This window comes from Ranitomeya imitator, chromosome 2 (genome assembly GCF_032444005.1).
Source record: "Ranitomeya imitator isolate aRanImi1 chromosome 2, aRanImi1.pri, whole genome shotgun sequence".
Lineage (NCBI taxonomy): Eukaryota > Metazoa > Chordata > Amphibia > Anura > Dendrobatidae > Ranitomeya > Ranitomeya imitator.
Genome location: NC_091283.1, coordinates 398,394,040 through 398,420,194, shown reverse-complemented (window position 1 = coordinate 398,420,194; position 26,155 = coordinate 398,394,040). Strand labels below are relative to the sequence as shown.

The following is a 26,155-nucleotide window of genomic DNA, read 5'->3' as shown; positions in this document are numbered from 1 at the left end:
ACAGTATGAATGTGTGAGTGATGTGTGCAATATGAGGGGATGCACGTGTATTTGTATACTTACCGTATATTCATACTACTGGTATACTCTACACATACCCATGCACATACATTCATCCTGTACGCACTCATACGCACATTAATACTATGTAAATTCCACATACATGTGCATACCATTATACTGCATACATTACACATGCTCGTATACATACATTCATATTGTACACATACATAAGTACATTTGCATGCCTATTATACACATTCGTATGTACATGATCTTTATGTGCACAGCGTGTGGATTACACATCTCCGATGTACTTTATGCACACACAATATGTATATATTGGCTCATGTGATCCGAGATGCTGTACACCCTGTTGTGTATTCCTGGCCGGTCATATATGGTGACTCCCCCCCACATCTGTCCTGCATTCCCCCACATTTAATTACAATTCAATTAGAAGTGAGCGCGCTGTGCCGGCTGGAGGTGGAGGAAGCGGCAAAAACCGACTTATGACAAATAAAAATTCCTGGGGTTTCGGCGTCTTGTTTTCTGCAGCACATCACAAGCGGACACCACAACTATCCCAGTAATGTCAGCGCAGGCACACTGACTCTTAAAGGGACAGTATGCAACAAAAAAAAAAAAAAAAAAAAAGTTTTTCTAAAAAAAATTATTTTTTCACAAATTTACTTTAGTCCGGCCTCTAGTAATCCCAGAAGTCTCTAAAAATGCTAATTAATGCGGACACAGAAGATCAAGGAGCAAAAATAAGTAATGACAGCAAATGTTTTTGATTTATTTTTGGGCTTTCAACTGAAGAGCACATCTAATAATCTAGAATATTTGGTATTTAGGCGCTTATGTATTCCGATCGATGCTAAATACTAGCACCTAGCGAAATCCTAGCATCTTTCAAAAAGGGTTGCCCTGGATTACAAAAACACCACAAGGGGCTGGTAATGCAGCTCTGCTCCACTGTATTGAATAATGCCACATACAACCTGTAGATGTGTGGTGCTGTTTTTTTTAATTATTTTTTTCTTTTGAAAGCAGCCATGTGTAGTTTTTTTTTTTTTTCTTTAAGTCTGGCCTACCTCAATAAGACGAGGCTTTAGTTGTGTGGCCAAATCTAGGGAATGGTGATGGATTCAACCTCATACCTGTTTTTTTTTTTTTAAGGTTCTATACTATAATATAGACCCTCCTCCCTAGGGTTCGGCTGGTGGGGCCTTCCCCTGTATCTCAGCTGGAGGGGCTATTTATTTCTGCCTTCACCTGGAGCTCAGCTAGAGGGGCCGTTTGGCTGAGATATAGGGGAAGGTAGAAACAGAAACAAACGGCCCCTCCGACTGTGCTCCAGGGGGAGGATGAAACAAATAGCCCCTCCAGCTGAGATAAAGGGAAGGTAGAAACAGAGGGGCTATCTGTTTCTGCCTTCTCTTATATCTCAGCCGGAGGGACCGTTTGTTCCGGCCTTCCCCTGGAGCGCAGTCTGAAAGGCTGTTTGTTTCGGCCTTCCCCAGGAGCTCAGTCAGAAGGGCTGTTTGTTTCAGCCTTCCCTTGGAGCTCAGTCAGAGGGGCTGTTTGTTTCGGCCTTCCCCTGGAGTTCAGTCAGAGGGGCTGTTTGTTTCGGCCTTCCCCTGGAGTTCAGTCAGAGGGGCTGTTTGTTTCGGCCTTCCCCTCGAGCTCAGTCGGAGGGGCTGTTTGTTTCAACCTTCCCTTGGAGCTCAGTCGGAGGGACTGTTTGTTTTGGCCTCCCCCTAGAGTTACAGCATGAGGGGCCGTTTGTTTTGGCCTCCCCCTGGAGCACAGCATGAGGGACCGTTTGTTTTGGCTTTACCCTGGAGCACAGCCTGAGGGGCTGTTAGTTTTAGCCTTCCCCTGGAGCTCAGTCGGAGGGGCTGTTTTGGCATTCCCCTGGAACTCAGTTGGAGAAGCTGTTTGTTTTGGCCATCCCTTGGTGCTCAGTCGGAGGTGCTGTAAGTTTCAGCCTTTCCCTGGAGCAGGTGTTGATGTGTTTTATAGCACACAGTTCCTCCATATCGGAGTCCTCGGCTTGTAGTCCTGCATCCATCAGTCATCGGCTTCCTAATTCCATTAGCCCTGTAATGGAGGAAAACTAGAAAACCCTTCACTGTGGCCGGATTATTTAATTACTGAGGACTCCCTAATGATTTGGCGCTGCCCTGGTGTGGACAGATGACATTACTAGATGTGTCACATCACGACTGCCCATAGTCAGGATGGTCGGCCATGTCTCTCTCCTCCAATATTGACATATATGTACAGGTGCTTCTCACGAAATTAGAATATCATCTAAAAGTTAATTTATTTCAGTTCAATACAAAAAGTGAAACTTCTATATTATATAGAGTCATTACAGACAGAGTGATCTATTTCAAGTGTTTATTTCTGTTAATGTTGATGATTACGGCTTACATCCAATGAAAACTCAAAAGTCATTATCTCAGGAAACTAGAATAATTAACAAAAAACACCTGCAAAGGCGTCCTAAGTGTTTAAAATGGTCCCTTAGTCTGTTCCAGTAGGCTCCACATACTATCATGGGGAAGACTGCTGACTTGACATGTCCAGAAGGCAGTCATTGACACACTCCACAAGGAGGGTAAGCAACAAAAGGTCATTGCTAAAGAAACTGGCTGTTCACAGAGTGTTGTATCCAAGCATATTAATGGAAACCTGAGTGGAAGGAAAAAGTGTGGTAGAAAAAGGTGCACAAGCAACCGGGATAACCGCAGCCTTGAAAGGATTAAGAAAAGGCCATTCAAAAATTTGGGGAAGATTCACTAGGAGTGGACTGCTGCTGGAGTCTGGAGTCATTTCTTCAAGAGCCACCACACACAGACATATCCAGGACATGGGCTACAAGTGTCCCATTCCCTGTGTCAAGCCACTCATGACCAATTGACAACGCCAGAAGCCTCTTACCTGGGCCAAGGAGAAAAAGAACTGGACTGTCGCTCAGTGGTCAAAGGTGTTGTTTTCAGATAAAAGTAAATTTAGCATTTCATTTGGAAATCAAGGTCCCAGAGTCTGTAGGAAGAATGTATAGGCCACAATCCAAGCTGCTTGAGGTCTAGTGTGAAGTTTCCACAATCTGTGATGGTTCGGGAGCCAATGCATCTGCTGGTGTAGGTCCACTATGTTTTATCAAGGCCAAAGTAAGCGCAGCCATCTACCCGGAAGTTTTAGAGCACTTCATGCTTCCCTCTAACGACAAGCTTTTTGGAGATGGAAGTTTCATTTACCAGCAGGACTTGGCCCCTGTCCACACTGCCAAAAGTACCAATACCTGGTTTAAAAACAGCAGTATCACTGTGCTTGATTGGCCACCAAACTCGTCTGACCTTAACCCCATAGTGAATCTTTGGGGTATTGTCAAGAGCAGGGGTGAAACTACCACGGTTGCAGCGGTCGCTGCTGTGACCGGGTCTGGCAGGTCAGGGGCCCGGCAGGTCAGAGGTACCCAACTCCCGCCACCGCAGTGAACTATACTGGCGTCTATAACACCAGTACAGTTCAAAGCAATGATGTAGGAGAGATCGTCAGCTGACGCTCCCTCTCCCATCATTTGCCTCTCATACTGTGGGTGCATGATGACGTTACTTCATCGTGCACCCGCTGTGTGCGGGGCCCAGGCAGTGCAGCATCAGCACAGGTGATGGCGGCCGCCATATTGGCGGAGCCTGTGGTGGCTGCTGGGACCGGGAACAGGCGGCTCCGGAGCTGGCGGGGAGCGCATGTACCAAGCCGCCCAGGAGGGGGATGCCGCAGTGGCTCAGCCATGTGAAGGGTCGGAACACGGAGGTGTACGGGAGCAGCGCCAGTGAGGTGTCTGCTGCCCGTGTGTCGCCCTTCATGGCCCCCTGTGACACCAACCCCGTTTCCGCCCTGCTCTCCCGTGTCCCATGTCCACGTAGATCCCCAGGTTCAGGTCGTTGTGCTCCTCCGGGCCCCCGTTCACTCCTTGTCCCTCCTCCTCTGGTCCCCCAATGCTCGCCATCACCCATGCCCTGAGTCCTCCTGCACCCCCATGCATTCCCTGGCCCTTGTCCCGGAGTGACCTGTCTGCCCTGCTCTCATCTCCCCTGTCCCCTTTCTCACCGTGTGTTCCCCATCTACCCTGTCCTCGTAATCCCTGTGCCCCCTTCTTCCCTGCTCCCAAGTCCTCCCCCCCCCCTCCGTCTTCCCCTGTCACCCTGCAGCCCCGTCTCTTTGTGCGTCCCTATCTACTCTGCCCTCGGGGTCCTGTTGTGTCCTCTTGTGCTTGTCTCCCTTGCCCCCTTGTGCCTTTCTCCCCTTCCTTCTAGTCCCCATGAGTGCCCTTGTGCTTGTGTCCCTTGTCCCCTTGTGTCAGTCTCCCTTACCTACTAGTCCCTGTGTCCCCTTGTGTGAGTCCCTTGCCCACTAGTCCCCTTGTGCCCTTCTCCCCTGCCTCCTAGCCCCCGTGTGTCCCCTTGTGCCTGTGATCCTTGCTCCCTAGCCCCCCTGTGTCACCCTTGTGCCGGTCTCCCCTAGCCCCCTTGTGTCCTTCTCCCCTGCCCCCTAGTCACTATTTGCCCATGTCTTTCTCGCAGCCCCTGTATCGAGGCGCTGCATTTTCTTCTATGGGGGTTACAGAATATTGTATGGTGGGGCTGCATTATACTTTTGTGGGGTGGCTGCATTATACTCTGTGGGGTGGCTGCATTATACTATATGTGGGCTGCATTATATTGTATTGAGGATTATGGGGAATACAATATACTATATGAAGAACTATGGGGTGCATTATACTATGGGAAGTGAATTTTACAACATGGATGACTATGGCGGTGCATTATGCTATATGGAGCGCTATGAGGAGTGTATTATACTATATGGAGGACTGAGGAGTGTATTATACTATATGGAGGACTGAGCAGTGTATTATCCTATATGGAGCACTATGAGGAGTGGATTATGCTATATGGAAGACTATGAGTAGTGTATTCTACTATATAGAGGACTGAGGAGTGTATAATACTATATGGAGGACTATGAGGAGTGTATAATACTATATGGAGGACTATGGGGAGTGTATAATACTATATGGAGGACTATGGGGAGTGTATAATACTATATAGAAGACTATTGGCAGTGTATTATACTATATGGATGACTATGAACTGTGCAGTATATTATATAGAGGACCGTGGGGGTACATTATACTTCTTATATGGATCCCCATGACTTCTGTGTAAGCCCCTGATGAGTATAATGGTTTTTTTTTTTTATACATTACCTAACAATGGCAGTACGAGGGACAAATATATACCAGGATGGAGCACCAAGTAGTTATGCCACTGAGTTCACACTATAAAACTTTGCAATAAAGCTATAGTGTGTGAAATGAATAGGGAAAATGTGAATTTGGAAAATATTTTGGCATGGTGGGGGGGGCCCCATTTGAAAGTTAGCATCGGGGCCCATAACTTTGTAGTTACGCCACTGGTCAAGAGGAAGATGAGACACCGGACCCAACAATTCAGACGAGCTGAAGGCTCCTATCAAAGCAACCTGGGCTTCCATAACACCTCAGCAGTGCCACAGGCTGATCGCCTCCATGCCATGCCGCATGCATGCAGTAATTGATGCAAAAGGAGCCCTGACCAAGTATTGAGTGCATTTACTGAACATACATTTCAGTAGGCCAACATTTCGGATTTTAAAATCATTTTTCAAGCTGGTGTTATAAAGTATTCTAATTTAGTGAGATAATGATTTTTGGGTTTTCATTGGCTGTAAGCCATAATCATCAACATTAACAGAAATAAACACTTGAAATAGATCACTCTGTGTGTAATGGCTCTATATGAGTTTCACTTCTTGTATTGAACTGAAATAAACTAACTTTTTGTTGATATTCTCATTTTGTGAGAAGCACTTGTACACGGATTCACCCTGCCATACTATATAATTTCTAATATATTTTAGGCCTCATCCATAAAAAATGGTCTAGTAGTGGGACCGCCCTTGTTGCCCATAGCGATTAATCAAAGTGCAGCTTCCATTTCTTAAACTGCTCATCAAAAATGAAAGCTGCTTGTTGATTGGTTGCTACCGGCAACAAGGGCTTCATCCTGAGCCTCATTTACGAAGACTAAATCGCTAAAGGATCAGTTTAAGACATGTAAGCTGAGCTCTGATTGGTCACTATAGGCAGCAAAGGAGACAGATTTGTCCTGATGTAGATGATTTAGGCGAGAAGTAATGGGTCATGGCGAGATTTTCTCTCTGCCATTCACTGACAACAAGCAGAGATCTTGAAAATGATTTTCGAAACTGCGTCTTGATTCCTTGCTTAGTGCCTACAAGTTTGGCAAAGTGAGAAATAATGTTACATTATACTGTATGGGAAGACATGATTGATCTCTGGGGTATATACAAATAATCCGCAATGTTATACGCTCACATTCCTACAGGAAAAGTGAAAGGCCGTAATTTGTTACAACGTTTTGATCTATTAGTGGAGGAGCTTGGGGGTAATTTGTGCCATTTCATGCATTCCTCCTGTACATACGCATCATCCCTGTCATTACTCATCACTAACGTGCCTCCTGTCTACACCACAAGCCCAAATCCTGAATACCTTCTCTGCTAACCCTGAGCCTGTACTGATCCTGAGTCACCTCCTGTATTATACCCCAGAGCTGCACTCACTATTCTGCTGGTGCAGTCACTGTGTACATACATTACATTACTTATCCTGTACTGATCCTGAGTTACATCCTGTATTATACCCCAGAGCTGCACTCACTATTCTGCTGGTGCAGTCACTGTGTACATACATTACATTACTTATCCTGTACTGATCCTGAGTTACATCCTGTATTATACCCCAGAGCTGCACTCACTATTCTGCTGGTGCAGTCAGTGTGTACATACATTACATTACTTATCCTGTACTGATCCTGAGTTACATCCTGTATTATACTCCAGAGCTGCACTCACTATTCTGCTGGTGCAGTCACTGTGTACATACATTACATTACTTATCCTGTACTGATCCGGAGTTACATCCTGTATTATACCCCAGAGCTGCACTCACTATTCTGCTGGTACAGTCACTGTGTACATACATTACATTACTTATCCTGTACTGATCCTGAGTTACATCCTGTATTATACCCCAGAGCTGCACTCACTATTCTGCTGGTGCAGTCACTGTGTACATACATTACATTACTTATCCTGTACTGATCCTGAGTTACATCCTGTATTATACTCCAGAGCTGCACTCACTATTCTGCTGGTGCAGTCACTGTGTACATACATTACATTACTTATCCTGTACTGATCCGGAGTTCCATCCTGTATTATACACCAGAGCTGCACTCACTATTCTGCTGGTGCAGTCACTGTGTACATACATTACATTACTTATCCTGTACTGATCCGGAGTTCCATCCTGTATTATACTCCAGAGCTGCACTCACAATTCTGCTGGTGCAGTCACTGTGTACATACATTACATTACTTATCCTGTACTGATCCTGAGTTACATCCTGTATTATACTCCAGAGCTGCACTCACAATTCTGCTGGTGCAGTCACTGTGTACATACATTACATTACACATCCTGTACTGATCCTGATTCACATCCTGTATTATACTCCAGAGCTGCACTCACTATTCTGCTGGTGGAGTTACCTTGTACATACATTACATTACCCTTTTTCTTCCCCACAGATTATTGGATGTCGGGTGAGCCGGGAACCATCTGACGCTACAGAACGTTATACCCGGTGGATCAACAGTCTGACATCCGATCAGCTTCTCTCACAGGTGATGATTTTACACTACCACAATTCAGTTCCTATATTATAGTGGACAGCTGAATGTTACGGTACGAGACTGGGAAAGGGTATAGTAGCATGTAGGGAATGAAATTTAAATCATCCGGCATCCTGAAATTCTTGTTCAGTTTACTGTAATTGCAGAAGAGCAGATTTTCCTCCTTGCCGCTGTTCCATGTCTCGGGTTGAGCGGGCATCTTGCGTCTCGGGTTGAGCGGGGATCTTGCGTCTCGGGTTGAGCAGGGATCTTGCGCCTCGGGTTGAGCAGGGAGCTTGCGCCTTGGGTTGAGCGGGGATCTTGCGTCTCGGGTTGAGCAGGGATCTTGCGCCTCGGGTTGAGCGGGGAGCTTGCGCCTTGGGTTGAGCGGGGATCTTGGGTTGACCGGGGATCTTGCGCCTCGGGTTGAGCCGGGATCTTGTGTGTTCATTTAGCCACACATTATTAAGCTTCCCTTTTGGGTCAGTATCCTAATTCTTCCGTGAAATCCACATCGTTCCCAGTGTGCGCAGCCCATGGGAAACCTGCAGCCCCACCTCGCCTTCCGTTACCATCAGGGGGCTTCCTAGTTTCCTGTAAATGCCCCCCCGGATTAAGCGTTACAGGTTGGGGACAGGTGCAGCTTTTGCGGTCAGTCTCTTGGCCTTTGATGCCTGTCCTGTCCCTCCAGAGGGGGCCGAGCCCCCTCCTCCTCCGCCCCTGCATCCACATGTTGCTGTCCGTCTGGCAGCGGCATCTGTAATGCGGTCAGTCTCCTGGCTAATGCTCAGTTTAGGGGGCCGCAGAAAGGAGGGGGCAGAATTAATGTATAGAGACGTATCAGGTTATCCGGATTAGTGGCTGGTGATCACTGGTAATGGGCCGATGGGTCATACTGGGTCGCTGAATGTTTCAGACCTAATACTACTCGCAGCTGAGGGTTTGTTACAGTGTATCCAGTCTGGACAATCCTGTGCTGCTGATTAGGAATGTTTAGACTGGTAACAATTGGGCACAAACCCTCAGCTGTGAGAAGTATAGGGACACGATGTGGATATATTCACAGCAAGCAGAGGTCTTGGCAATGATGTCTTGAGGCACAGCGTCAAGTAGAATAGAAAGTTACAGAAGTTTTCTTAATTTCGGATCTTGAGTTCACCTATGATTGATATCGAAACCACCCGTTACGATAAGTGTGCCAGGAACAGACATGGTTCAGGGAGCCGGGCATAGCGGCTGGGTTCTCCGACAGATGAGGTTCTGACCTTACAGATAGAAACCAGATGAAACACAAATGTGACAAAAGGAAGCGGCAAGAAAGATTCTGCAGATTTTTTTTTTAAAGGGACACCCTCCTATGTTACAGAATTGTCAGATTGCCCAATCTTTCGTTCTAAAACTGCTGTTATATGAAGTGTGGCTGAAGTCCTCCATTCTTTACACTGCAGGTTGGAAACCAATATAATTGTAAAGAGACTACTTTTTATATTCTGGCTAATCAGCAGTAGATTTTGGGTCCCTTTTAAGGGGGAATGCCTATACATTTTGGAAAGTCCTCCAAAATATATTTTGTCCTTTCAGAGGCTTATGCTGTTGCCTGGATAGACTTTGCTTTACACTGCAGCTCTTCTCCAATCAATCATGCCTATTTATGTCTGTGATCTGTGGGAGTCTCCTGTGGTCTGATGTTCACTTTCTATCCCTTCTGAAGTTCACCCCCCCCCTCATGTTTTGTACTGCAGCTCTGCTTCTTCTGATTGGCTGTTGTGTATAAGCAGAAGCTCCGCTGCAGGTCGGAGCACTGAGAGTTGGTTCCTGCATCATTTAGTGAGGTGAATGAGCTTTAATAAGGCCGAGGTCATTATAATTAATGAATACGCTCCAGTAGGGTGTGTGGAACCATCTGGTTCATCAAGAGTTTGAGTCTTATCGGAAGTGCTGGGGGGGATCTGGAGTGTGCGGAGGGGGATTGTGCGTGTCGAGAGTGCGCGGAGGGGATTGTGTGTGTCGAGAGTGCGCGGAGGGGATTGTGTGTGTCGAGAGTTCGTGGAGGGGGATTGTGCGTGTCGAGAGTGCGTGGAGGGGAATCGTGCGTGTCGAGAGTGCGCGGAGGGGGATTATGCTTGTCGAGAGTGCACAGAGGGGGATTGTGCGTGTCGAGAGTGCGCGGAGGGGGATTGTGCGTGTCGAGAGTGCGCGGAGGGGAATCGTGCGTGTCGAGAGTGCGCGGAAGGGGGATCGTGCGTGTCGAGAGTGCGCGGAGGGGTGGGGGTCAGGTGTGTTAACTTGGCTTACGTTATGAAACATCTCTCCTGGGACAGTATCGCAATTCAGTTAAAACCCCATCTTTCCTGCCAACTGGAGCCCATGGGAAGCCCCGACCCTTCTTCACCTGGCTTTTACCATCCTCATCCATTGTAAATGCTGTTCAGATTGACCAACCCTGACTGTTTCAGAGCGGTGCCAAACTGCAGTCCACGGCCCCTTGCGGATGCCCATAGGCAACTTAGGCAGAAGCCGGGAGGAAGACAGGTTCTTCCTAGACTTTGACATTGATGGCCTTCTGAGTGCCTGGGGCCCTTCTCCTTTCTTGGAGGGTTTCGGAAAGGCAGTATCCCCTCCCAGCCTTCCCTCCTCTCCCTGTCCCAGTTTCCAGTGCTCGGCACTATATTGTGGCTCTCGTCATCGTCATTCAGGCCAGGCTTGGAGAGGACTTGTCAGTCGGCCCGGTTCCAAGGGTGAGCTGGAGAAGATTTTGGCAAAAACAATTCCTGCTTTGGGTGGCACCAGGCCAGGGAAACAGTTAACTAGTTCAATGCTGACACTCAGTGCACAAGACATGTTGTCAGTCAGCGCTTCTCTGGACGTGCGCAGCATTGCTAATGACTACACCCCTTTAATTAGCAGATAAACAGGGACCACCCCTGCCAAACATCTCTGAATCACTGTGGAATGAATTCCTCTCTCCGTTCCACACTTAGGAATTCTCGAAAGACACGGAAATCCAGATGTTAATGGATCATCATGGGAAAAGCTTCCTGTCACTGCTGGATAGTGTGGAGTGAAGAGGATCATTGTAATGGGCAATGATCCTTCATCAGTACAACCCTTGGAATTTGGGTTAGGAGGCTAAAATACTAAGGCTGGAAGTGTATCCAGAAGGCTATATCATTGGGGCCAACAGCCTGAACTACCAGGTGCTTGGTTCATATAACCTCTAGTGTTTTGGTAATGCACCCTCAGGTTTGAGGGTTTTGGTCATGAGGGCCAAAAGACTGGAGGACTTTGCTAATGCAACCATTAGGCTTTTGTAATGGGACTAGCAGGTCTGGATAGCATTGGTTAGGAGACCAGCAGACTGGAGATTTTGGTAATAAGGCCAGCATACTTGATGGATTTAATAATGGGGCCAGTAGTCTGAAGGTAATGGAGACAGGAGGCTGGAAGGGTTTGGTTAGGGGACAGCAGGCCGATGGGTATTGATAACGTGTTCAGCCTATTAGAAAACCTATTACAATATCTGGGACCTCTTAGAATGGCAGACTCCTCAACTTTGTAACATGAAGTCCTGATTAGTGGCCCACATGGCATTTGGCTCCCATCCCCCCCCCCCCCCCTCATGCTCGGACATTTGTTTCCAATTCTGGACACTTCCTTCCTACCTAAATCTATCACCGTTCATTATGGGGTTAACCTACATTAATATCCGCAGTCAAATCCGACAACCAGCCTGAAGTGGATCCACTTACAACATCCTCCTTTTAAGACCGGCCTTAAGTACCCTGCCTGGGAAACGTAGTAAGATCAGGAAATGAAACTTCTCGTCTGACGGTCAACATCTGAAGGAATAAACCCACAAGGTCTTCTAATCTTCTGATAAGACGAACGTCTCCTCTGTGCTAAGATGAGCCAAGCGCAGAGGAGTCACATTATCGGGTTTCTTCTAGAACCAAACGGCAGCTTTTCTATCTTGGCCAGCTCTCGAGAAGAGTTTGTTGACCTTCTGAGCTCGGCTCTGGTGAATCTCACAAGCCCCAACAGTATTCCACTCAAATCTCTATCCTAGAACAGTGTTCCCCAACTTCGGTCCTCAAGAGCCACCAATAGGTCATGTTTTCAAGATTTCCTTAGTATTGCACAGGTGATAACTGCATCACCTGGACAGGCAAGGATTCAATCACATGTGCAATACTAAGGAAATCCTGAAAACGTGACCTGTTGGTGGCTCTTGAGGACCAGAGTTGGGGAACACTGCCCTAGAAGATTGTTTAGACCAGAAGCTGTAATAGCAAACCATCTTCTGTATCCTGCCTTTGATGTCCTCTTAGTTGGTCTGAGGCCCAATCCACCACCAATGTCCTCTTAGGCTGGCCTGAGGCATTCATGTGTATTGGGCCAAGTCACCTCCGGATTGATTTTCAGTTGTAGAATTTTTGGCAACCAATCTGCCAATTGTGCCTATACCTATTTATACCTTTTGATTTATTCTAAAGTGTATTGGGGTCTCTTGGGTATTATACCAAGCCTAACAGCTCTGATGTCCTCCTAGGTGTCTTGGGCCCCCTTGGGTATTGCACCAAGACGTATACCGCCGATGTCCTCTTAGGTGGCTTTGACCTCCTTGAGAATGAGGCCCAGTCCACCACTGATGTCCTATTTGGTTGGTGTTTCGTTAAGGTTCAAGGAATTGTGATGAATGAATAAATAAATGCTCACACGACAATTGAATAAACTAAAATTAATTTACTTAATAAAACATAATAAATATAAGCAATCACTCAAAATAGCATATAATGAATAGTCATAAGTCATACATTACATTAGCATGGTAGGAGTTCATCACTGATTGTCCAGGAAGCAAGAGAGCGCCTAAAGCACTTGTCCTCTGTCATATCTGTCCAGCTACCAGAGGTGTGTCCAGCCCCACATGTGGGGAATGATGTCACAAGTCTATTGTCCACTGGCAAAGGTACATCCCCCTCAATCCCCAATGAAACCTGATTTACCAGCTTTTCCCAACTGGAGGAGGGGGGCTTCATGTGGGACACATGGCAGAAATTCAGCAATTGGAGGATGGGCCTCTGAGCACATGTGGTGGAATTATTCGTATATCTGATTGAAACCATATCAATAGCTCTATTATTCGTATTAATTAATTGGAGTGCTGAAATGATTTAAAAATATATAACCTACTACACAGTTGGCCTGGGGCCTCCTTGCATAGTAGAAGCCCACCTCGGGACTGATTTTCAGTTGTAGGATTTTTATAGCCTGTTACGTGTGTGGCCATACCTGTTATGCCGACAATATTCTCTTAAGTTTCGAGGTCTCCGTGGGTATTAGTCCAAGTGGTGGTTGGTCAATCGTCACTGGTGAGAAGAGTGCTCTCCTCCTTGATGCCTTCATCAAACAGGTGTTTGAATGTTCCGTTTTCTGAATTTGCTATCCTGCACCCTCCCGAGATGTTTGAAACAATGGACAACGAAGCAGTCAGCCCAGTTCTTTAGAAAAGTGCTTCATGCTTGGGCATCCGTGAGGCCCATCGTGATCCCGGCCCTCAAGTCTCATCCCAGTAAGCAAACAGAGAGATTTCAGCTCTTCAGGAGAAATGAGGCGCGTCGCTTTTCATCTTCTTAGAGGAAATGTGGCGAGTGTTGGTGAACAAGGAGCACTTCCGTGCTGCAGACCCGGTGTGTTGCGAGCGGGATGGTGGGGGGGTCGCTGCTATAGAAATGACAACAGACCAAAGACATTCCTGTGACACTCGGGAACACCTGCAGACATTGCTAATCCCCATATTCCCCCAGTGATCTACACCAGGGGTCCCCAACTCCAGTCCTCAAGGCCCACCAACAGGTCATGTTTTCAGGATTTCCTGTGCATTGCACAGGTGATGCAATTATTACCTGGGCAAGACTAAGGAAATCCTGAAAACATGACATGTTGGTGGGCCTTGAGGACTGGAGTTGGGGACCCCTGATCTACACCACCATTGTAGAGCTAACTCACCCCTTCGTGTTATCCACCTCGGTCCCCTATTAGACAACCCTTATTCTTCATTTTGTTGGTCCACATTTCTAACTGTTGGGATGCCAGTGGGCATAGCTAGACCCTACGGAGTAGCAGCAGCTTATTACAGAGATACTGCACCCCGGGGAATAAGTAGTAGATTTTCCCCCCTCATGACATCTCTACGCTAAAACTCGACATGGTTGTCGTGTGTGGATAACACATTAAGTTAATAAAGAATGGTATGTGGGCACTGTATGGCACTATTTATATGTAGCATGTGGGTACTGTATGGCGCTATTTATATGTAGCATGTGAGCACTATGTGGCACTATTTGTGTAGGATGTGGGCACTGTATGGTGCTATTATATGTAGCATGTGAGCACTGTATGGCACTATTTGTGTAACATGTGGGCACTGTATGGTGCATGGTGTTTTTCGTTTTATAATTGTTCTCTTGTTTCTACAAGACTGGGGAGTCCACCACTCCTCTGTGGGTCATTTGCATTGTAGCTGTTCCATCCTGCATGTTCTACATGGATATTTTCTCTCTGAACCCTGCTTATACAGGTACTATACAGATGATCAGGTTTTTAAATACATCAGATAGGGATTATATACATTAGATAGGACTGCTCTATTATGGGTATATCTTGACGATTGGTGGAGCAGCTTAACATACTTTTTTTTACAAAAAAAAACGTATTCACTAAATACCCTGTATTTTTTCATTTTTGACTAGCACTTGCTTATTTACTGTGACTTTTTTACGGCAGAGTATTTTTTGACCTCTCTGTGTGCTTTTGTGTCTTCATGGTGCTATTATGTGTAGCATGTGAGCACTGTGTGGCACTATTTGTGTAATCTGTGGGCACTGGCGCTATTTGTGTAGCATGTGGGTGCTGTATGATGCTATTTATATGTAGCATGTGGGTGCTGTATGATGCTATTTATATGTAGCATGTGAGCACTTTATGGCACTTTGTGTAACGTGGTTACTGTATGGTGCTATTTGTGTAGCATTTGGGTACTGTATGACACCATTATGTGTAGCAGGTGAGCACTGTATGACACCATTATGTGTAACATGTGAGCACTGTTTGGTGCTATTTGTATAGCATGTGGGTACTGTATGGCGCCATTATGTGTAGCATGTGAGCACTGTATGGCACTATTATGTGTAGCATGTGAGCACTGTGTGGCTCTATATGTGTAGCATGTGGGTACTGTGTGGCTCTATATGTGTAGCATGTGGGTACTGTGTGGCGCTATTTGTGTAGCATGTGGGGGGGCACGGTATAGTTCTAGTATATGAGCAGGCACAGGTTACCCACACTTTGTCAGGGATCCCATCTTTCTACTATATAATTGTCTAAGGGTCACTTCCGTCTTTCTGTCTGTCCTTCTGTCTGTCCTTCTTTCTGTCACGGATATTCATTGGTCGCGGCCTCTGTCTGTCATGGAATCCAAGTCGCTGATTGGTCTCGCCAGCTGCCTGTCATGGCTGCCGCGACCAATCAGCGACGTCCACAGTCCGATTAGTCCCTCCCTACTCCCTACTCGCCCGGCGCCCGCTCCATACTCCCCGCAGTCACCACTCACACAGGGTTAATGCCACTCCGTTACCGCCGCTATTAACCCTGTGTGACCAAGTTTTTACGATTGATGGCGCTGCCTATGCAGCGTCAATAGTCAAAACATCTAATTTTAAAAATAATTAAAAAAATAAAAAATCATTATATACTCGCCTTCCCCCGTCTTTCCCGCTCCTCGCTACGCTCTAGTGACCGCTCCATGCAAACGGCAGGTTCCGGTGGCAAGGATGGTATGGGAGAAGGACCTGCCATGAAGTCATGGTCATGTGACCGCGACGTCATCACAGGGCCTGCGCGAGAAGGTCCGAACTACAACTATATTGCGTGGCTGGGCAATATACTACGTGGCTGGGCAATATACTACGTGACTGGGCAATATACTACGTGGCTGGGCAATATACTACGTGGCTGGGCAATATACTACGTGACTGGGCAATATACTACGTGGCTGGGCAATATACTACGTGGCTGGGCAATATACTACGTGGACATGCATATTCTAGAATACCCGATGCGTTAGAATCGGGCCACCATCTAGTTCTTCTATATTGATCTTGCGGACACAGGATTCAAAGTCTCGCCGTGCTCCCTTTCTCCTTGGTTCAGTGCGCAGTTTTCGGGACGCGTGCGGTTCCTCGTAGAGCGGGGGCTCTGTGTATATTTTGTTTTCTCCTCACCCATCTGATCTCTGTAGAGCAGATGTTGACAATTACGAGGGGAACAGAGGCCGCTCTGTGGTCGGCCGGCCGGGCCTGCTGCACGTGGGTCGGCTGAGACGCAAGGCGGTAACTGCTTCCTGTCAGCACGGCTGGGTGACAGCGCTACAAGAGGGGGCTGTGGACCCACACCCTCTAACAAAGTCCCTCTTGTGATCCTGTACCCCCTCTCACTAAAAATATATAAAGGCGATGTATTAACCCCTTCGGCTTCTCCATAGACTTTGATCCAGTCACACAGATTTCTACAAATTCTGTATTGTGAAGCTTTTATCTGTACCCACAGGAGCATGGCCATTATCCAACTTTCCCAGTGCCCACCCAGGGCATGACCATTACCCGGTTTTCCCAGTTCTCATGGGGGCATGGCCAGTATCCATAGACGCTTGGCCACTACTCAGCTTTTGCAGGACCTAAGGGGCATGGCCTTACCCAGCTTTCCCAGTGTTCACAGGAGCATGGCCATAACCCAGCTTTTCCAGTTCACAAGGATATCTCCGTTACGCAGCTTTCCCAGGGCCCACAGGGGGCATGGCCATTACCCAGCTTTCCCAGGGCCCACCCAGCTTTCCCAGGGCTCACAGGGCATGGCCATTACCCAGCTTTCCCAGGGCCAACAGGAGGCATGGCCATTACCCAGCTATAGCTGTATGGCTTTCCTCGTTTACCCAAGACCATTGCAGTGCCCATGGTGGCTTGTTGGGTGGTCTTTTCCATCCTGTCTTGCACAAGGCCACTTGCTTTGTCAAGGGCAAAGGTAGGTGATTAAACCTGAGGTTAAATGACTGATCAGCGGGAGCCTCACTTAAAGGGGCGGTGTCTACTTCTGAGAAATTAGTAGCTATGAGGTCTGGAGGTGTCATCCATTACTCGCATCCTTTTATATCCACCAATGTGGGTGTTTTTTTTTTTCTTTTTTTGTATAAACCAACACAAAGTGAAATCCGTAACCCGTTAGTCATCTCCTCGTGTTGGCAAAGTCAACCTTGAGGTACATCAATCACCTTCTATATCTACGTGACAAATCTAATATCCGTGTCCGGCATTTCTATATCCAGAGTTGCCCCATTCTCCTATTTTGGGTAATGGGAAGTACTTTTGCAGCTGGTTGGTCAGAAAGAGGAAGGAGCGGACGGGAGTGCGGTTTATTAATCTGTTACGAGATGATGGAAAGTCCCTGGATGATAATGCCGACCGTCCTCACACTAATACATCATGAGCGTGGACCCCTCCATCGTTGGATACTTGAGTCACAAGATAATGACACTGACAGTTGGGGTACAGGATAATGACGCTGACACTTGGGGTACAGGATAATGGCACTGACACTTGGGGTACAGGATAATGACACTGACACTTGGGGTACAGGATAATGGCACTGACACTTGGGGTACAGGATAATGGCGCTGACACTTGGGCTACAGGATAATGACGCTGACACTTGGGGTACAGGATAATGACGCTGACACTTGGGGTACAGGATAATGACACTGACACTTGGGCTACAGGATAATGACACTGACACTTGGGGTACAGGATAATGGCACTGACACTTGGGCTACAGGATAATGACACTGACACTTGGGGTACAGGATAATGACACTGACACTTGGGGTACAGGATAATGACGCTGACACTTGGGGTACAGGATAATGGCGCTGACACTTGGGGGTACAGGATAATGACGCTGACACTTGGGGTACAGGATATCGACGCTGACACTTGGGGTACAGGATATCGACACTGACACTTGGGGTACAGGATAATGACACTGACACTTGGGGTACAGGATAATGGCGCTGACACTTGGGGGTACAGGATAATGGCGCTGACACTTGGGGGTACAGGATAATGACGCTGACACTTGGGGTACAGGATAATGACGCTGACACTTGGGGTACAGGATATCGACACTGACACTTGGGGTACAGGATAATGACGCTGACACTTGGAGTACAGGATAATGACACTGACACTTGGGGTACAGGATAATGGCGCTGACACTTGGGGGTACAGGATAATGACGCTGACACTTGGGGTACAGGATAATGACGCTGACACTTGGGGTACAGGATAATGACACTGACACTTGGAGTACAGGATAATGACACTGACACTTGGGGTACAGGATAATGGCGCTGACACTTGGGGGTACAGGATAATGACGCTGACACTTGGGGTACAGGATAATGACGCTGACACTTGGGGTACAGGATAATGACGCTGACACTTGGGGTACAGGATAATGGCGCTGACACTTGGGGGTACAGGATAATGACGCTGACACTTGGGGTACAGGATAATGACGCTGACACTTGGGGTGCAGGATAATGACACTGACACTTGGGGTGCAGGATGATGAAACTTGGATTAAAGGTAGCTTTACACTAAACGACTTACCAACGATCACGACCAGTGATACGACCTGCCCGTGATCGTTGGTAACTCGTTGTGTGGTCGCTGTGGAGCTGTCACACAGACAGCTCTCTCCAGCGACCAATGATCAGGGGAACGACTTCGGCATCGTTGAAACTGTCTTCAACGATGCCGAAGTCCCCCTGCAGCACCTGGGTAACCAGGGTAAACATCGGGTTACTAAGTGCAGGGCCGCGCTTAGTAGCCCGATATTTACCCTGGTTATAAGTGAACACATCACTGGATCGGCGTCACACACGCCGATCCAGCGATGACAGCGGGTGATCAGCGACCAAAAAATGGTCCTGATCATTCCCCAACGACCAACGATCTCCCAGCAGGGGCCTGATCATTGGTCGCTGTCACACATAACGAGATCGTTAGCTGGTTCGTTGCTACGTCACCAAAAGCGTGACGTTGCAACGATATCGTTAACGATATCGTTATGTGTGACAGTACCTTAAGTCGTGTACCCCGGGTTTACCTACACATATACAATAACCTCTCCCCGACTTGATGGACACCTCACTGCTTGTGTGCATGTGGGGGTTCTCCACTGTCATCCGGTATCTCGCTTCATGTGTGTTGGGGCTGGTGATGGAGTACTGTGTTACTGGTCAGCCAGGTGACTTCATTCTTCAGAGCTGTACGTCATGACTTCTGTCTTTGCCTCCACCATATTATTTCACTGGTGGATCAGCACTCGCATATGACATCCAGATGCTGAGATTAGCTTAAGGGTTGGCAAAATACAAGCAAACGATCACTGCCCACCACCTATGGAGCGACTGTGCAAGGAATTTAACCACCGTGATCTACAGCCCCCTACATGTGTGATATGGTCTGCTGAGCTGTTCCTTCAATCTGATGGTCTGCGATACTGCCACTTTTTTTTTGTTTTTTTTTCCCTTATGTCTTCAGTCACAAAACTGGTGGTGACAGTGGATCAAAATTTGGGTGACGCTCATGGCTGTGACTGTCCCCATATAATAGTACTCTACTGATGCCTGTTTACTTGGTTCCCACTTGGTATAAAGATGGCAATTTGTGCCAAGTTTCCATCTTTACTAGTGACTGTTTTGTGGCTGTCTATCCCTCATCTACTCAGTCGGGCTGGGTAGTCCATGAAGACTTAAGGTACCTTCACACTAAACGATATCGCTAGCGATCTGTGACGTTGCAGCGTCCTCGCTAGCGATATCGTTCAGTTTGACACGCAGCAGCGATCAGGATCCTGCTGTGATGTCGTTGGTCGGGGCTAGAGGGCCAGAACTTTATTTGGTCGCTGGACTCCCGCTGACATCGCTGAATCGGCGTGTGTGACACCGATTCAGCGATGTCTTCGCTGGTAACCAGGGTAAACATCGGGTTACTAAGCGCAGGGCCGCGCTTAGTAACCCGATGTTTACCCTGGTTACCATCCTAAAAGTAAAAAAAAACAAACGCTTCATACTTGCCTTCCGCTGTCTGTCTTCCGGCGCTGTGCTTTCCTGCACTCACTGTGAGCACAGCAGCCGGAAAGCAGAGCGGTGACTCACCGCTCTGCTTTCTGGCCGCTGTGCTCACAGTCAGTACAGGAAAGCACAGCGCCGGGGACAGACAGCGGAATGTAAGTATGAAGCGTTTGTTTTTTTTTATTTTTAGGATGGTAACCAGGGTAAACATCGGGTTACTAAGCGCGGCCCTGCGCTTAGTAACCCGATGTTTACCCTGGTTACGGCATCGTTGGTCGCTGGAGAGCGGTCTGTGTGACAGCTCTCCAGCGACCAAACAGCGACGCTGCAGCGATCCGGATCGTTGTCTGGATCGCTGCAGCGTCGTTTAGTGTGAAGGTACCTTTACTCTACCAAAGGCCAAGCTGTGGAAAGTATTTTGCCAAGCCCATGGACATCTGGTATCAAAGACCTGAAATTTGAATATATCGAAATAATCACGTTCCTTTAATGGATGGGAAGTGATCACCACTTTGATTAGATGAATATTGCGCAATTTGTTGATATTTTATAAGAAGCTGATCTTTAAAGGGAACCTGTCACCCCGTTTTTTGAGATTGAGCTATAAATACTGTTAAATAGGGCCTGCGCTGTGTATTCCTATAGTGTATGTAGTGTACCCCGATTCACCACCTATGCTGAGAAATAACTTACCAAAGTCGCCGTTTTCGCCTGTCAATCAGGCTGGTCAGGTCGGGAGGGCGTGGTGACATCGCTGGTTCTTCCTCAGCTTTACGTTGGTGGCGTAGTGGCGAACAAGCAGCGCGCGATCTGCGCTGTAATCCCTTGCATCGGTGGGGGCGGCCATCTTCCTGGGGCCGCGCGTGCACAGATCGAGTGCTCTGCTGCACGGGGCTTCAGGAAAATGGCCGCGGGATGCCGCGCGTGCGCATTAGAGATCGCGGCGGCCATTTTCCCAAAGCCGAGTTTGCATCTCGGCTTTGGGAAAATGGCCGCCGCGATCTCTAATGCAGCAGAGCACTCGATCTGCGCACGCGCGGCCCCAGGAAGATGGCCGCCCCCACCGACGAAAGGGATGACAGCGCAGATCGCGCGCTGCTTGTTCACCACTACGCCACCAACGTAAAGCTGAGGAAGAACCAGCGATGTCACCACGCCCTCCCGACCTGACCAGCCTGATTGACAGGCGAAAACGGCGACTTTGGTAAGTTATTTCTCAGCATAGGTGGGGAATCGGGGTACACTACATACACTATAGGAACACACAGCGCAGGCCCTATTTAACAGTATTTATAGCTCAATCTCAAAAAACGGAGTGACAGGTTCCCTTTAAAAGACCGTTCCTGATTCATTAAGAAGGTAATGTGGAAACATCTTTGTATTGAGAACATTCGATCCTTGTCCTTAATGTCATCAGTGAGGTTGCCTATTCTGCCTACAGCTGGAGTGCATGTATTAAGGGCTCCAATGGCAAAGGGTTCATTTAATCATGGATCATGTGACCTGGTTGTGCCTTTCTATAGGATTAGAGGCAGTGGAGGTCTACTTGGGCCGTTGAGGAGTAGTAGGGTCACTTGTTCTTGGTTTAAGCTACTTTATGTACAGTTGTGGCCAAAAGTATTGACACGCCTGCAATTCTGTCAGATAATACTCAGTTTCTTCCTTAAAATGATTGCAAACACAAATTCTTTGGTATTATTATATTCATTTAATTTGTCTTAAATTGTCAATACTTTTGGCCACAACTGTACATGAAAAGTGAGATCGAGGCTTAGGTGAAAACCAGGCCCAAGACATAGAGACACAAAGATGTACAACCTGCAGAACACATGCTGAGGAAAAAGAAAGGCTATACATAAAGCTCACAAATTAAATTACAAGCTACACCAAAGACTACGCCAAGAGGGACATCGTTGATATGGTAAATATGTGCGCTAAAAACTACGCTAAGGGGTATACGAGGGAGAACACACGTGATATGTCAAAGACTAAACTACACTAAGATTTTCCAAAGACTACGCTAATAATAGTCTTTAGTATGCCACTTGGCCTTTGGTACATTTCTAAAAAAAATTTTTTTGAAGGATAATCCTGCGAGGCCCATCAAAAACTTCGCTAAGAGAATCATCAAGAATGAAGTCAAGAGGTACCTCAGCGCTCACACCAAGATATTCACTAATGTCTCAGTAAGGAAGTATATAGGGAGTATATACGAAGATTGACCAAGGTTTAAATCAAGAGGTACACCAATCACTACACACAGAGATTCGCCAGGCACAAAGTCAAGAGGTACATTAATGTCTATGGCAGGGAGTCTATGAAAAAATATTCTATACGAAGTCCATGTCCAAAGGTTCAGGATTTGGTTGGAGGTTTTTTACCGCCAGTATTTGTAAGCCTAAACCAGGAGTGGAACAGTCAAAGGAAAAGTATAATCGAAACTTTCACCACTTCTGCATTTTTTGCCTACTCCTGGTTTTGGATTACAAAGACTGAGGTAAAAAACTTAACAAATGCTCAATATGTGCACGTAGCTCTTTGGTGGACCTCTTGACGTTTTCTTTATCACACTAATTTGTTGATGAGTCTCTTTGTAGTGTTCATCCAAGGTTTACATCAAGAAGGTCAACAAAAACTACACCAAGACATTGACTAAAGACCGCATTAAAAGTTTGGTGGACTTATTGACATAGTATTTGGTGAATCCCTTTGCATAGTATTTGGTGGATCTCTTGATTTAAACCTTGGTCAAACACTACTTAAAGAAATTTACCAAGAATTACATCTAGAGCTCCACCATAGACTACACAATTATTTTATCCAAAGATTACACCAAGAGATTGACCAAGGACCAGTTCAACAGGTCTACAAAACAGTATGGAAATAAATTGATCAAGGACTATACCCAATCGTCGACCAAAAACTGCACCAAGAGATTACTCAGACTACACTATGAGAATTGACAAAGGTGTACATCAAGAAGTCCACCAAACAAGAGTCACCATGGACTTTATCAAAAGGTCCATCAAAGACTACACTTGCATATTTATTTTTTGCTTTTATAGCTCCATCATATTCCGCAGTGCTTTACAGACATTGTCATCATCATCGCTGTCCCCATTGGGGCTCTTAATCTAAATTCCCCATCAGTATGTCTTTTGAGGGTAAGAAGAAACCAGAGAACCCAGCTTAAACCCACACAAACATGGGGAGAACTTACAGATTGCTTGCAGATGTTTTCCTTGGTGGGATTTGAACTCTGGACCCCCTAGCTCTGTAAAGCAAAAGTGCTTACTAGTGATGAGCGAATGTGCTCGGATAAGGTGCATGTTTTCCAAACATGCTCGGGTGCTAATCGACTGTCTTCAGTGTGCTTGAAAAAGATGTTCGGGGTACCGCGCCTGCATATCTCACGGCTGTTATACAGCCGCAACACATGCATATGCGGGGAGTTTAACATATTATTCGAGCATGCAGAAAACACTCGGTTAGCCCCCGAGCATGTTCGGATAACACCTTATCCAAGCACGTTTGCTCATCACTAGTGCTAACCACTGAGCAGCCTAATTCAACATGGACTGTGTAAAGAGGCTCAAGCAAAGACTTCCCTATACACCAAAAGTATATGAAGCTGTACACCAAAGACTGCACCAAGGGGTAAACTAAAGACCGCAAAGAGGTCCACCGAAGATTGCTCGGTGAGGTCCACCACAGACTAAATATAGACCTGCACCAAGGAGCACATAGTATCTTCTGTCACTTTGGTTTCTTCTCATGTTCTAGCTCCAGTTGTCTCGCCTCTTTACGTTGGTGACTTGGTGTATTATCACGTAGGCTTCGATGGGGTGATTGTGTATCGGCACGCGGGCAGTGTGACAGCAGCACGAAGGGGAGCAGGGTTTAGATTAGCGATTGAGCAGAAATTACCCACAGCTCTATAAATAAATCCAACCATTTCCTTCATTGAGAAATATGAAGAGAGAACAGAACGTGGCTTGTTCTCCGGAGGGCAATGTGTGGCCGACGTGTGCGGAGATTAACCCCTCCAGCTCCGGACGCTCTGTTCTGTCATACACCAGAGAGTTCTAATAAGTCGTCAGACTGATCCCATGTGGGGATTGTGTCCCCTCCTTGCTTCCACATAAGGAGCCATGTATGAAATGAAATGCACTGTGGCCCTTACCCAGCATGCACCAGTCTATATATTTGGCAAGAGCACTGCCCACGTATCCAACTCTGTGTCTAAGCCTATCGTGTGATACTGTCTGCTGAGCTGTGTATCCAAGTGTTCACTGTCTCAGTAACTTGTTGTGGGGCTGGAGAGCAGCGCGGATCTGCGCCCCTTTTTTCTCATTTATATGATCAGCATTTTCGGTGTTGCTAGATCTGAGCCGCTGCCTCTGCGCATTTGTCGCTGAGTTGGCACAGGAGGTTCTGGAAGGCCCCACATCCTGTTATATGTGTTGGTGATGCATTGCCAGAACCCCCTGATCCAGGTGCTGGTGTGCCCTGACCCCCTGCTGTCTGCTCCATGCTCCAGCATTGTGAAAGTGAAAGCTGAGTTTGGGCAGGATGTGCAGGGGGGCGCTATATCCCCCATTATCACAAGAAAAACTTCCTGCACTAAAAACAATGAGGCCGGCGAATTCTGTAACCCTTCACGTGCTCCATTCTGCGCCGCTGTTGGGCAATGCTCCATGTAATATATCTGGTTGTACTTACTGGTGATGTGTGAGAGTGCACAAGAAAGTATGCCCTGCATGAATAGTGTCACCTCAAGAGCGTCCTGCATGAAGAGTGTCACCCCAAGAGCATCCTCCATGAATAGGGTCACCCCAAGAGCATCCTGCATGAATGCCAGCTCGAGTCCTGCATGAATAAGGTTACTCCAAGAGTGTCCTGCATGAATGCCAACTCGAGAGGCCTGCATGAATAGGGTCACTCCAAAAGCGTCCTGCATGAATTGTCACTCCAAGAGCGTCCTACATGATAGTGTCACCCTCAGAGTGCCCTGCATGGATAGTGTCACCCCCAGAGCACCCTGCATGAGTAGTGCCAGCCCAAGAGTGCCCTGCATGAGTAGTGCCAACCCAAGAGCACCCTGCATGAGTAGCGCCAGCCCAAGAGTGTGCTGTAAGAGTACTGCTATCAAAGTTACATAGCACTCACTATAAAAGACCTTCTACTTTTTTCTGCAACTCTTAATCGGTAATCTTCTTGAAGATCAGCTCTCATATCCTTAAATACTGTGTTGCTAGAAGAACTATACTACTTCCACTATGTAACAAGCTGGTAAGTGATCCTCCTGATATGCTTTGTAATATTGAAAACCATCTATTTGATGTGATAGAGGTAGCCCGTATGTGTATATATATCTATATTGTACCACAAGATCAACACACTCCTCTGAGAAATACTGTACTGCTAGTGGAAGGCCCTGCACCCTATACTATGCAACTCACTGCCATGAGGCCACACTTCTGTGAGACCAGCACGTCCATCTCTTTAATACTCTGTGCTGCTGTTAGCATTGGGCTATGGCTACCATTACGTGAAGCCATACGTGTTATAAACCTCAGATGAGTATCTTGTATTTTGACCCCCTCCATCAATTCATAGAAGAGTGAAAGTCATGAACTGATCATATTTTTATCCTTTTTGGTCTCTGTATCTCTCTCCCCCCCCCCCCCCACCTCCAACACACACACCGCCCACAAAGTGGGATGATTTTCTCCAGGTGACCACCAGAATACAATAAAACTAATGAAAAGCTACTTTATTTCAGTGATCTGAGAATTATCAAGCATTTGTGGTTCCATCAATGTGATACTTGTTCCTCATGGGTGGGGTGTAGTTCTAAGACCTCCCACATTCAGTCTTTATTTTAATATTTAAAGGGGCTGTGCAAGCAAAAAACTTTTTTTTTAATTAATTCAAGTTAGTCTTCAGGTAATGAGATCCACCATGTTTGGAGTTGGACATTCTTACATTGTGTCTGTATTGTAGGAAGAGTTGTCATAGTACCGCAAAATCCTTTATGATCTACAGAACCCCACCAAATATGAAAGATGACAAAGGCATCGCTTCCATCCTCCACCTCCTCTCTAACTATCAACATAAAAATCCCTGCAGAGTGTGAAGCCTGAC

The 26,155-nt window shown here is 46.8% G+C and overlaps 1 protein-coding gene across 8 annotated transcripts in view; it reads left to right on the top strand.

Moving 5' to 3' along the window:
* B3GNTL1 (UDP-GlcNAc:betaGal beta-1,3-N-acetylglucosaminyltransferase like 1) overlaps nt 1-26,155 on the top strand; it is a 292,250-nt gene that overhangs the window by 65,977 nt on the left and 200,118 nt on the right. For 6 of the 8 annotated variants that reach the window (XR_011318300.1, XM_069750603.1, XM_069750604.1 and 3 more), the window contains one exon: nt 7,735-7,830. The exons of the other annotated variants lie outside the window; for them this stretch is intronic. Coding sequence is in view for 5 of the 6 variants with exons in the window: in XM_069750603.1 (XP_069606704.1) it covers nt 7,735-7,830 (96 nt within the window). In the remaining variant the exon portion in view is untranslated. The remainder of the gene's footprint in view (nt 1-7,734; nt 7,831-26,155) is intronic. 8 annotated transcript variants of the gene reach the window in all.